This window comes from Panulirus ornatus, chromosome 69 (genome assembly GCF_036320965.1).
Source record: "Panulirus ornatus isolate Po-2019 chromosome 69, ASM3632096v1, whole genome shotgun sequence".
In the NCBI taxonomy this organism is placed as follows: domain Eukaryota; kingdom Metazoa; phylum Arthropoda; class Malacostraca; order Decapoda; family Palinuridae; genus Panulirus; species Panulirus ornatus.
In genome coordinates this window covers 16306496-16320062 of record NC_092292.1, presented here as the reverse complement: position 1 = coordinate 16320062, position 13567 = coordinate 16306496, and the positions used below count along the sequence as shown (strand labels likewise).

The 13567-nt window shown below is 38.8% G+C and overlaps 2 protein-coding genes across 5 annotated transcripts in view; one reads left to right on the top strand and one right to left on the bottom strand.

The window, feature by feature from the left end:
• Positions 1-402: 402 nt before the first annotated feature.
• On the bottom strand, positions 403-6613 carry LOC139747691 (uncharacterized). 2 transcript variants are annotated; one of them, XM_071660290.1, is made up of 5 exons: positions 5718-5888; positions 4937-5121; positions 4668-4775; positions 4159-4391; positions 403-1806 (listed from the first exon to the last, which is right to left on the bottom strand). In XM_071660290.1, the coding sequence occupies exons 2-5, from the start codon at positions 5060-5062 to the stop codon at positions 1353-1355; spliced, it is 921 nt and encodes a 306-aa protein (XP_071516391.1). In that variant the 5' UTR covers positions 5063-5121; positions 5718-5888; the 3' UTR covers positions 403-1352. The 2 variants fall into 2 exon arrangements, with proteins under 2 accessions (XP_071516391.1, XP_071516389.1); XM_071660288.1 differs by lacking the exon at positions 5718-5888 and adding an exon at positions 6368-6613 and having other exon boundaries at positions 404-1806.
• LOC139747690 (uncharacterized) overlaps positions 3276-13567 on the top strand; it is a 41002-nt gene continuing 30710 nt past the window's right edge. For 2 of the 3 annotated variants that reach the window (XM_071660285.1, XM_071660287.1), the window contains exon 1: positions 9143-9231. The gene's annotated coding sequence lies outside the window, so the exon portion shown is untranslated. Of the gene's footprint in view, positions 3378-9142; positions 9232-13567 lie in introns of those variants that run through there. The other variant, XM_071660286.1, reaches the window with a different exon arrangement.

Below are 13567 nucleotides of genomic sequence, written 5' to 3'. Positions count from 1 at the left end.
ATATATATATATATGATAACATAGGGTCATATCCTCCGATGTCAAATATGTGACTTACGTCACTAGGCTATGTAAAACAAACAGTAAGTTTGGTATTTGATGGCACGATTATCTTGCAATAAAAGACAGTGGAAACCCTTTTGTCTGGCATATAAAAGGAATTTTGTGCTCGTATATATTTTCAACCCCCGTGATTTTCTCTTGATATGAATACCTGCATCTGCTTTTGTTAAGTCTCGTGATATTGTTATGTGATGGAAAACACGAATGGAAATTGTTTCCATGGGCAAAACTCAACCCATTTTTCACCATATATATATATATATATATATATATATATATATATATATATATATATATATATATATATATATATATATATATATATATATGAGTTAGAGCATCATCTAGGTATGGATCGGGCTTTTCTTTTTATACTACTTACAACATTAGCATTGATTTGACTAATGTCTTATTTTTTTTTTTTTCTTATGAAAAGATGTTGGCGGTCCATCGATTCACAGTTGGTTATTTATCAAACGATGATGATTTTGTGCACCAGTCAAGCCACAAAAGACATTCTTTTTTAAGAAACAAAAGAGCACCATCAATGGAGATTGGGATCAGAGTAACATTTTCATTATTCTTTACATTACAGGTCTTTAGTTCATGCATCAGTTCAAGATAGAATAAGCCAACAGTAATCTAGTCAAATCTTAATATTACGTCATGATTAATCATCTCAGAATTTGTAGAGGACATAACTTATGATTAGATTTATCAGCACGACTAGGATCAAAACATTTGAGTTCATCTACTCAATACAAAATGTATTTAACTTCTATGCTGTGCCTGGTGTGGTATTTGCATGAATAAAGACTATAATGTGAATTTCTGTATGATTAGAATTGCTCATATACCTGTACCTTAAGCCTATCTTTAGATAACAATTGTATACCAATGAAAGACATAATTATTGATCATCAATATTGCTGTCTGCTGAAGACAGTCATACTGTGTCAATATATCCACAGGAACAAGTATTGAGATAATCAATTCAGTCCAGAGATGAATTTTCATACAAAGCTTGAGGTCAGGGTTGATAACAACTGATGGTGATATTAAGGATAACCAATGATGGACGACTGATAGGGTGGTAATTATTATAAAGAACGATTATAATTATCACAAGTGTTTATATCGAAAACTAATTGACCTAGGGCATGTGAAGCGTCTCAGGGTAAACCATGGAAAGTTCTGATTCACCCTAAAGGATCCTAAAGAACTGACGTGGAATACAACTCCATATTTTCTCCTCAGTTCACAGGGGAAAGTCACGTACAGTTCGGCCTCTACAGTGGGTACGGCTGATGCAAAACAGCAGCTGACCCAGCCTTACACCAGCCACCTATTCTTTCGAAGAAACCTGCAGTTTCTGGTCTTGTGTAGCAGTATGGGACGTACCCATCGGTTTGTTGTTGTCTAGCCAAGACCTGGACGAGGAGTCTGGCCAAGCCACGTCCCCTGTGCTCCGGCTTCGTCATCAGCAAGCCCAGGGCGCCGTATAAGGTCATGGAGACCCAGCAGATGGGCAACTCGTTCTCCTCAGCGAAGGCAATGTCGTCGATGTTCACGGTGGAGTCTGACTCACTACTGGGGTCGAGGTAGACGGCGGCTGAAGGCAATGAAACCACGAGCTGAAGCATCTGTTCTAGTGGGAATTTTCCCCGGTGCTGTCCCCGGTTTTCGGCCATCTGATGCACCCCAGCTTTCCCCAGGCGACACACCTTCAGACCCTTGCTACATCTGCCGGAAAAGAAAGAGACAATATTCATCTCTCAGTAATCATGTTAGCCATTATACTAGCGTTAATGAACCTACGAGACTAAGATGTTTAATTCAATGATGGAATTCTCGTTCTAAAACATGCCCAGGCTCAATTTAGGAGCCAGTGTGAAATCACAATGGTGATAAATAACCGTTTTCTTTGTTTTGTTTGTTTGTTTGTTATCTACTAACAAATAATTTCTAAGAAATTCTCCTCAAGTGCAATGGTACTCAAATTTTCTATCCATTTATTTTTACTATGACCCATTTTGATATTTGCAAAGTGTGTTGTAACCTCGCTCAGGAATAAATAAAAATAAATAATAATGGGTGTTACCGGACTCCACCCGCTTGTGGTTACTCCGCAGGTATTGTAAAAGAAAACGTACCTTCAGCGAAACGATACTAATTGGGTTTCAAAACTCAAGCCTCGTCGGAATCCTCAGGCCACAAGCGCTAAAAACAATGAATTTTATGAATGGAGACTCAATGAGACGACCCCAGTGACGTATGAATGAGAGCGCCGTCAAAACAAAGTTTAAAAGGAAAGATTATGAATGGGTTTAAATGTCCTTCGTGGGTAGAGTAGCGTAGTTAAATGGCCCAGACACATTGGCGGTATTTAAAAAATTCTGTATAAATTACGAAACTCAACGGATTTTAAAAACCTACTTTTGACTGATGGCATCTTAAAGTTATGCTTAGTTTTAGAGACATATTTTTAAGGTTAATGTTAAAAAAGAATGAAGTTTGGAGGATATCGTTAAATTAACTGACTTTAGAAGTCTGGTAGTTGTAAATTGACAGAATTTAAAAGTTCGCGGTTGTTTGACAACATTAAAGCAAGCATTAAATGGACGAGAGTTTAAAAGTTCGACTTTTATCGCCAGATTGCATAAGTTTTCGTTTAAATGACGTATTTTTAAGGTTTTGTGTTTCAAAGGCAGATTTCAAAAGCTTGAATTGAAATAACATATAGAAGCTTTGCGATCGAATAATGAATTTTGTGTTTTGTTTATGACTGCCGAAATCAAATGGATGGATTTTAAGTTCGCGTTTGCGTTACCGACTTTAAAAATTTGCGTTTGAATGGTAGAACTTAAAAAGCTCGTATCTAAAGAGTTACTTAAAAGGCGAAAGTGTTTAGACACAGTCATATAAGGTCGTATTCTCTCTTAGTAAAGTCCTTACTTAAGTTCACCTGGTTTATAGTAGCTCTGAAATTAGATGGTTCTTGTTTCTGCACAAATTGAATATTAGCCTCTTGTTTACTGAGACAGAAAATTCTAAATTACTTTAAGGGTTGAAAATTATGTTATTATATTTGAGGGGAAATATTGAGACGCCCTAAACATAAATATATCATCAATTCAAATTTAGCGGGTGGTGGAGGGAAAAAGTGTCGTACGTCACGGCGTCCCGCCAACACCTGGCGCCGGTGTTGCTATGTACCCGGAACTCTTTGATTTGTGTTTACAGTGTGTGTGTGTTACTGGAAAACGAGTTTTACGCTTGTGTTGCTCCGTCTCTTCACCTTTGCATATGCGTATGTAAGTACCATGTCTTTGTAACTGTATATGTGCAAAATTAAGTGCGTGTGACCCTAAACAAGAATGAAACGGGTTATTTATGATTACGTATTTACTAAAACCAGAAAACTATAGTGGGGGGGGGGGGGTTATGGCTACTAAATGCACAACGCGTAACAATTCAGGTTTTAACATACCTTCGTAATAAACAGTGACGTGGGGCGATTGTTTACCGATTATGGCATCACAACAATTATGTTTTTTAACAGTCGTGGAAAAGTCTAAGTAGCTTCACGAACGAACCCCCATGAATGAAATTTCATGCCCCCAAAGTTAAGAACCTGGAACCCAGGAATGATGGTTTATGACCCCAGGGCTGGTAAACGTTTGAACATTTGCTCAATAAATTTCTACGCGTTAAATTGTAAGGAATGTTCCTTTTAGAACATGTATTTCGTAATAACACAGAAAGACTAAGTTTACCGCTAGGCAAGAACATGTTCGGCACAGGTTTAATGACCTTCACGCTTCCGTATTCTCAAAGTGAGTGATTAGTTATTTTCGAGCGAATATACGCCAGTGGGCCCGACCAGGGACACCAGTGTGGCTCAAGATTCCCTTCTGGAATTAGTCCTGAGCTGACGAATATTGATTCTAGATCAGACATTAAGAAGAAATCAACGAAAATATCAAATGAATCAAACACGATAGAGTAAATGATGTATTCTCTTAGATTATAATCCTACAATAGACACATATTCATTAGTTATGGAACTACGTAGTTCCCATTTTCTAAACATACCGTAGTGGTAACTCCTCATCCTGTGGTTCGTAGACAAAGATGTGGAACTTCCTGATATCTAGATCCTGTACTTGCTTCTCCCTGACCACCTCCTGCACCGCCTCCGTCAGGTAGTCTGGCACGAACCTGAATACCAGGTGGTTATGCCAGTCTATGACGGACGTCTTCTTCAGCGCCTCCTTCATCCGGTCCACCTCAGACTTGCAGCAGTGGACACAGATTCCACTGTCAACCTAAAAAATCACAATGGATTATTCTAACCTTTTCCCCCTGGCCTATTCCCCCATAACATCGCCGTTCTCAACGACCACAAACTACCTTGAAACGATCGTTTTGCATCCTCTTTCAGCAACGATTTAGATCGTGAAGCGAGATACTGGAGTCGATCTTAAGTTAAAAGCAAACCTTAACATTACAATGAATTATATATTGCATATTATATGGTATACAGCTTCATAACAACTCTCATGGTTGTTAATGTATAAGGTCATCAACACAGGTCAACTTACGTGGTCGAGAGTAAGTACAGCGGTGGAGTGAGGAGGAGCATTCTTCAAGACGTAGAAGGATGAGGTGTTGGCAGCACCGCGAGCGTGTATCAACAAGCTATTGTGCGTCTGTCGAAGGCAGAAGATTAATCCCACTAGATCTAAGATTAATAACGATATTAATCAGTTCTATAGAGTAAATATATCTCTTATAAATTACGTATCATTATTTAAAGCGATGGATAAGTAAAATCTTTATTTCTCGATGGAGATAATGAGAGAAACCTCACCATAGCCGAGTGGGGTAGATCAACCGCCTTCAGTTTCTGAGCGACTGTTAAATAGTTGGCCATATTGAGGATGACGAAGGGCTCGGCCTCTGCCACACTGGCCTGGATATCACTATCATCCCCCATTATCTCTCTCTTTCTCTCTTTCTCCTCCCCCAGTCGTCTGAGATCTTGATTTCCCACCCCTGCAACAACAGAAGCAGTAGATGGGTTGACTGGATGTTGGCATACGTTAAAAACCGATTACACATCATTTCATATGACTTAGGCGACTTTCACCTCGGAAATCCTACGCGAGATGGTTGATAATAATGTTAATAATGATAATGATGATAATGATTATAATAATAAATTATTGTAATGGACTGGATTGATCATCTTGTGTACTACAATCGATATTATTCGTATTCTCATTGTGATAAAGAATAAATAAATCGCTCATAATAACCACTAAGTATCCTAATATACGTCCACTTTGGTAATCAATAGAATTACTCACATTAAGATCCTTCATATGCACTCATTACAGTAATTTGCTAATTGATACACTCTTGGAGCCTCATCTTTTAAGAAAGTGTGTGTGTGTGTGTGTGTGTGTGTGTGTGTGTGTGTGATCTTTCCAGCTGTCATAAACATTAGATAGAGATATTTATAAATGCCAGTGAGATGATCAGTTATGGTAGAAAACTACGCGACAATATAGATACCCAGACCTCGTATGTAAATGGAAGGATGAGAGAGGGCATAATTCGTAAATTGGTAGTTTGGTAATTCAACTTACTATTTAACTGCCAGGGTCGTGTTGGTCCTCACCATCAAGCAACATCCACCAACAGAGAAATGTTTTAACACCTTCAAGTGTCCAGGTTAATCCTAACATCACATTCACATTCAGTACGTAAGTGAGTCGAGATAAACTGTAAAGTGACACCAGTGATGTGTTTAGATTGCCACCAAACTGATCAAAAATATTGGCAACATTTCGGTGTTCTTTCCTTTATAAAGGGCGTGTGACGTAGCCGTGATCTATTACGATCTCGTCACGCAAATGTATTATAACATGAAATTCGTGTGTTTGTTTGTGTCAATAAATACATGAATAGATAACCCATCTCATCTTGGTTGCCAGTGACAGCTTTTATATTCATTTTCCTTTTTTTTTTCTTTTAACAATTGATTCTATTGATCGGAACGGCACAAACGTAGTATGGACGTATGTGAGTTTTTCCCTAATATTTCTGAACATCCCAAGGAAGGCGCTGAAACACTGGTGGATGTGGCTTGGGAATGACGATCTTATTTTGAGAGATCCCAAAGCCTAAAACAATAGACCAACCCATCTTGCCTTATCTGTTGTTTATCAGAGTTCAGACACGTCACGTCTTACCTAATTCGATTCCAACACGGTTCAAACTATGCTATTTTACTTACTAGTTTCAGAGCGTAGGTTACTGGAGCGAGCTAATTCCTGCAGATGGCGTCTCGAGACTATATGTTATGATTATTCTTATTCTACTTTTCTCCGTGAAGTTGAATATATCACTGATGTTCAACACAGTACACGATTATCGGATCTTTATCACCCACATGTTCTCAAGAACAAAGAAATCGGGAATGGCAGCTGATGAACGAGGCTACCAAACTGTTCACCGCTGTACACATCGAGTGACGGGTGGGTGTTGGCCCAAGTAACCATGACCTTGATTAACTTTCACTCTCTCTCTCTCTCTCTCTCTCTCTCTCTCTCTCTCTCTCTCTCTCTCTCTCTCTCTCTCTCTCTCTCTCTCTCAGGGTTCAAGGTGACAGCGTCAGCTAGCGTGGGTCCAAAGGTCAAGACTTGTATCACATCCATATGTATCCTATGTATGCAGAACTCGTACCCCGCGACCCAGATGTGTGGTGATTTTTTTTCTATTCATGCTGTGGATAAGGTGATTTTTTTTTTGTTTCTCCTGTGGGTGTTCTGCAGAACACTTGGGTAAGGTGTTTAGGGTGGATGTATACCTTGTTTAGGCAAGTTAAACCTTTATTTATTTCATTTTTTACCTTTAATGCTCGTCGTGGTGGGAGAGATGGATGGTGTCCCGAAGTTTAAACGAGAAAGTGTAACACTCACACGTCTGGGGAATATGGTTTCAGTTGTTTGTCTGGTGGAGTGGAGTAAAAATCGGGTGATGGTGTGTGTGTGTGTGTGTGTGTGTGTGTGTGTGTGTGTGTATGTAGTGTGTGTGTGTGTGTGTGTGGTGTGTGGTGTGTGTGTGTGTGTGTGTACGACGACTCGTAACCTCAAAGCCTGATTTAGGTTTAGTCACGCCCCTCGCTAGCCCATTAAGCTGCCCAGGGGACATAGTAATCAGAAACTAACGTAGAACTACGAAAGTTTCCGCTGGTAATGAAGAAAAGTAGCTCTCTCTCTCTCTCTCTCTCTCTCTCTCTCTCTCTCTCTCTCTCTCTCTCTCTCTCTCTCTCTCTCTCTCTCTCTCTCTCCCTGACCTGCTGCTACATCAGTTTAACGTACGTGTAAAACTAAATAAGTCTGATTTTACTGCATTACACGTGCAAATTTAATCTCTCTCAGGCCAATTTAATGAGGAGAAGGATCACCTCGAATCAAATTTCCTCATTACCTGTATGAGGACAGAGACGTGTCTAAATATCTCATTATTCTGATGTTCATGTTACAAAATCCGGCCAGTGATAAGAATCAAAGTTTTACGAATCTAGAATTTACGATGTATCTTTCTATATTTTTCCTTCGGATACAAATCTGCTTTGTTGACAAACTGTGGGAGCAAAATAGAGTTTACGCTCGTCTCCATTACATCTCTACAGCGTATGAGGACAAGCCTATATCTTTCCCCTCTCGTGGGAGTGAGGGGTGATAGAGGGGTAACGCGAATTAACTTTGAGTCATCCTCGAGAAATTTCTTTTGAGTCATGTATACCAGACCGTCTTACAAACCGCTCAATATAGCACCCTTTCAAATCCATTATCATTATCCCCCCAAGGGAAGGTATCGCGTTCCTTCATTCATTTCATTAGATATAACGCAGTTACTAAGGTTTTAGGACAGAGAACATTCAAACACATGAGTTCAACGACATATTACCAACCCAGACGCCGGGTTGCTCGTGTTGCCATGATCAATACGCGCAGCAGAACCCGGCTGTTGAGTTGCCATATGGTCCATAGCCTTTAATTTATAACGACCATTCTACTCCTCATCATAAAAGTAGCATTTAAATACATCAAAAAATTTTTGCCAGGTATCAAAGATGGAAAGTTTGATAACATTCAGCCCTAAGTATACGCTTTATTTAATTATAGTTTATGGTGACGTGTGACAACTCTCAAATGACGAGACGGACAGGCGCAGTCATGAGCTGGCAGGGAACTTTCTGTAACCTGTGGGGAAATTCTGAATCTGCCGCCCGGCCCTGGATGAGACCGCAAATTTGATTCAATAAACCACTACATCACTCACCAATTTCGATTATAATTCAGATCAACGTGACTTAGACATATGTAGGCCTGTTATATGTGTGAGAGCAAAAAGTCTATAGAATTCGCGTTATATGGAAAATTGCTTTACTAATCGTCTTGGCTTTTTTTTTTTTATCCTATATGAATATAGAGCAGCATGAAATTGACGTCTTTTGACGTCTTGATTCTTGGCAGACTTTGGCTAAATTTGGTCCCAGTTCCAGGCCTTTCCACGACATTTTGAAACTTTGATCACACTTTTTGATATCGAGTATATATTTTCATGACTTATAGTAGCGTGATATGTGGGAATGAGTCAGCACAACGAAAGATGAATTCTCACCTTTATTGAAAGAAATTTATTGTTATGATAAAGGTGTAGTAACTGTAGATGTGTCCTTACTATGGCTATAAGAATTTATCTAGCTATATGGTTTAAGCTGTTTACCCCATAACCCTTCCAAGTTTACCATAGTTCATAATATTTTTATTTTCAGTTTACCTTGGCATAGGAAAATGTTCATCCAAACAAAAATGTTATTTTCTTAATAAAAGCCTATATAATGTTCCCATAGAATATCTGCCATGTTGCTATAGACGATACATTAGCATTCTACAATAATTGGCGGGGAAACTTCGATACTAAATCGTCCCCTAGCGTAGTGGGGAATCTAGGGGAAATGTTAGTGCACATGGCCAAGTTTTCCCCTGACAGCTACCCTGTCTTCCCCGCACCAGTGTGTCTCCAGCGGGAGTGTTGCGAAGGTGTGATCACTTATTTTTTTAGAAGGAGTTTTGGAGTTTTGCACAGGTACTAGATAAACGAGTTCTCATGTATTTCAGTGTGTAGTTAAAATAATATAAGAGTTTGAGGTACTGGTCTTGTTATTTGAGGACGTGATTGGATAGTTTTGTCGTCGGCCGCTAGAGGGTGTGGACCTACTAGCTGTCTCAGATTCGGGAATGACAGACAGTTTGGCTCAAAGTGACTATTTCTATGTAGAGTTTATCTTGTTATAATCAAAATTTGTGTTTGAAGTGTCATGATCATATCTTACCAGTGGCATATGTCATAAACATAACATATACCCATTAGAAATGCATGTTGTACATAACACACGAACACCCACATTATGTTTGTGACCCAAACACGTATATGGCACATACGCAAGCATTTGATATCATGTTCAAAATAGTCAGTGACGTTATTTCACACCGCCTTAAGAGTCGCTAATGTGAATTCTTTGTGTTCGCCTGAACTCGGCGGACTTCTGTGCCATTGATCAAACCTGATGTGTTTTTTCTCCTAGCGTTAGCATGCGCACCACAGCACAAGCCAAAATTCTATATCGGTCGAAATATGTTGTTGTTGTCTTCCTTTTTGTTGATTGAGTTTTTAGAAAACCCCTTTTAATTTTATTAGGACCCATGACGTTGGATTTGATCTTGGTTTTCTACTGAAAATGAAAATAACATCTTAAATCGGTTATATTATATTGACCGGTATATTTATGTATATTTTATGGAATGTATCGGGTTCCGCTGTGTAGGGTATGTAGAGTGTTATCGGGTAACGCCATGCAGTGCATGTGGTGTTATCGGATAATGCTGTGTAGTATGTGTATCGGGTAACGTCATGCGGTGCATGTGGTTATCGGGTAATGCTGTTTAGTGAATGTGGGGCGTTATCGGTACCACTGCATATCGGCATGGTATCGGATACTGCAGCTCGGTCGAGCTAGAGTGTTATCGGGTACTGCCGCGCGACCCCTTGAACACATCAGTGCAAGGGACCCTGTACTGCAGTATAAGACAGCTGGATATATCGGGTACTTCAGTGTAGTCTCTCTAGATGTATCGGGCACCGCAGTGTAAAACACCGGGATATATCGGGTACTACAGTGTAGTCCTGCTGGATATATCGGGTACATCAGTGTAAAATGACAGGATATATTGTACTTCAGTGTAACATATGTGGTATATCGAATACTGTAGAACATATATAGGTGGTGTATCGGCTCTTGCAATGTAGATATAAGTAGTGTTATCGGCTACGGTAGTGCTATCGAGAAATGCAGTGAAATTTCAGTGAAACATGATCGGGTTCTTAGCAAGGCAGACACCGACAGTGTTGCACAAAGCACGGTAGATGTATATGTATACTATGTGTATATGTGTAGTACATGGATTTAGTTTTATCAGTAGATAAAGATAATCAAGCCAAGATATTTACCATATGCTAACGTCAAATATGAAAGCCTAAAAATTTAAAAATCAAACAATAAAAAAAAATTTTGAGACGAAAATCAGGCTGAGTTGCAACCCATTTCTCGAAGTAATATCATTTTTTTCTTTTCGATTCTCAAAGATAATTACGTAATTATATATTGGTATTAATCTTTGAGGTGTTGTCACAGTGGACTAATTAATGTTTGGCAGAAGAGTTAACCATGAGTAACCTCACATGTGCCGTTGTAAAACTCGACCCCTCTCACCATATTCCATTACATACATAACGTTTTCCCTCCATCCTGTGTCTGCCTATGCTCTGGGATTCATTGGCTATTAACAACTAAAATAATTAAGCCAGGCTCTTTTACCGTACACTGGAAACTTATTTTGCTTTTGCCCAAATTGCTTGGTTGGTTCCCAAGGTTTTAAGCCTGTCATCTGCTAGTAGACTCGAGTGGTTAATCATAGTATCTTGTGGTAAAAGAAAGCATCAGATAATATCATTCGATTATGTTATTACCAACATAAGGTTTATAATGTTCAAGTTGTCTTATATGTTAAAATGTATTTACTGATGACCTAGTGGGTAAATATAAGTTAAGACTTCATTGATATGTTCAGTTTATAATACTTACTTGATTTTTGACGAATTCATTTAAAATTTCCGAAGAAAATATGCTCAAAAGGGTGTATGAACCATCTCTTGTGTAAGACCTAGGAGTCGTTGTTGAACACCCAATAACTTTTGTTGCAAGAAGGGTACTCCAGCTACCATGATATGCCCCAAAGCATTACAGTTTTATGAACATTTTCGATAATGACATCCGAAACAATTACCGAAAATTAGTTGAGTAATTGAGGATGATAATGAATTGAACCAGCAATCACTCTCCATAATGTAGTTTACACATTTCCATAAGATATACGAGCACTGAGCACTTTCGCATGTTAAGAACCCAAGACTTTACGGAAATTTTATCCCAAGTTCAGGGCTGGATTCGTTTTACTTCAGATTTAGATTCATTCTTGAAGCTTAAAATACAAATGGCCAACTTGTTTGATAATGAGGAAACAAAGACTAAGAGTCTCTTCTCTCATTATGTATGAATATACTCGCCAACGTAATCACTCACCAGCGTGATTACCCGTGTAATTCAAAGTTTGAAGTTCGCCCAGATAATCACTCGAGCGATCCATTAAGGCTATGCTGTCGTCTTGTTAAACTACCACTTAATTATTCAACGAGGAACAAGGGCACTTCCCAAGAAGAGAAAGTTGTTAAATCATTGACAAAATTCAGTCCATGAATATTGTATATCTCCCTAGTGACATGGATTCTGGCTAAATGACTTATTAGTTATTTGTATGCATTTATTCCAGCTATGTAGATTATTCCCAGTTCGCATAGAGTTGAATAGTGAGATACTGTCGGTATTTTGGACACAGGTGATTTACAGAATCGTAGTTAAGCAGGATATGAATTCAGTTCTTTGTTTACTTGGGATTTTCGTCTACCAATTACCAGGATCATTTAGATTGACAATATCAATAGTAATTACCACATACAAAATCTTTAGCACATTCTTTTGGTGTTCGAGATGGCATTTAAGACTACATTACTCACTCACTATGCATGTAGTCATGTCCTTTTTTCCAGTGAAGGGAAAAGAAATTATCCTTCTTGTGGCGCAATACCCTATACGTCTTGATGTTAAATACATTGCCCTTCATAGATTAGCTGATGTTCGAGTTTTCCTCTCAGGTTTTATGCTTCTTAAAACGTGTAGTTGGTAAGTGCTTGACAGGGTTTGTCTCAGTGAAGGATGTGGATAAAACACACACACACACACACACACACACACACACACACACACACACACACACACACACACACGGGAGCATCGATTCAAGTGTTTAAAGGGAAGGGTCTACCATCAGGGAACACAAGAATTGTCCTCGATGTACTGGATGAGGGACAGGTTCTAGTGTATGGTGGCAGCCATTTCGTTCATATGCCTACTCTGGCTTGTGGCATCTTGTAGTGGCTAGAGGAGAAGAAGACATTACGTGGGTAGGATAAAAGTGGCGAAAGTAAGTGAGCTTTGAAAGAGGGGTTTTTGTGTGTACAGGGATGCCAAGAGAGGTAGGATTTTAATACTGTAGGCTGCCAGGTTTCTAAATGCCATCAACGTCCTCTTGTGATCACCAGTCCGAATAGAATACAATACTTTTTTCCTTAGGTGCTCAAGATCTTGATACAACCATGCATGATCTCACTTCATATACAATCCTTGTAAAATGTTTTACTTATACTGATTTACTGAATAGCTTTGTTTGTGTGTTACTCGTTAGTTATATAATTATGGAAGTTAATCTCTGATTCTGGTGTCATATCACATTCATTTGGTCATAAGAATGTGATATATATCTTTCTTTTATTGCTTTAAGCTGATCATCTGTCCTGATTTTAATTGCATCTTAAGCTCAATTTTCCTCATTCCCTTTTTGATATTTATTTCGTGAATTTCCGTTTTCTCTGTGCCTCCCACTTATCAATATATTGTCTTTGTGTTATCAATCCCGTGCTCTTCATTCTCTCTGCTACAAAGCCATGATTGATTCCGAGCTATTTCCTTACCTTAACTGATTCAGGTACGATTGAACTAATTGTTGAAATAATCTTTTAATGCACAATTACGTCTCCATTCGTAGCGAGGTAGTGTCGTCGGTAACTCACGTACAATGGTCTAATTTGCACCCATATTTACCACTTGTCATATGTGTCATGTTGAAATCATTCATCGGTAAGTTCTCTAGAATGTATTGAAAACACTGGAGCTCGTGAATAATTTCAACCCAAGTTTCTAAAAGCGAAGTGGCAGGGAACTAAGTTTGCCGTAACTTAGGGCAACACG

Excerpts from the sequence above, each read along its gene's own strand:
- LOC139747691 (XM_071660288.1), bottom strand. The coding sequence starts at position 5,062 with ATGGGGGATGATAGTGATATCCAGGCCAGTGTGGCAGAGGCCGAGCCC. Across the intron at positions 4,392-4,667 it reads CTGTACTTACTCTCGACCAC|GTTGACAGTGGAATCTGTGT; the intron begins GTAAGTTGACCT and ends GTGATTTTTTAG. Across the intron at positions 1,807-4,158 it reads GATGAGGAGTTACCACTACG|ATGTAGCAAGGGTCTGAAGG; the intron begins GTATGTTTAGAA and ends CTTTTCCGGCAG.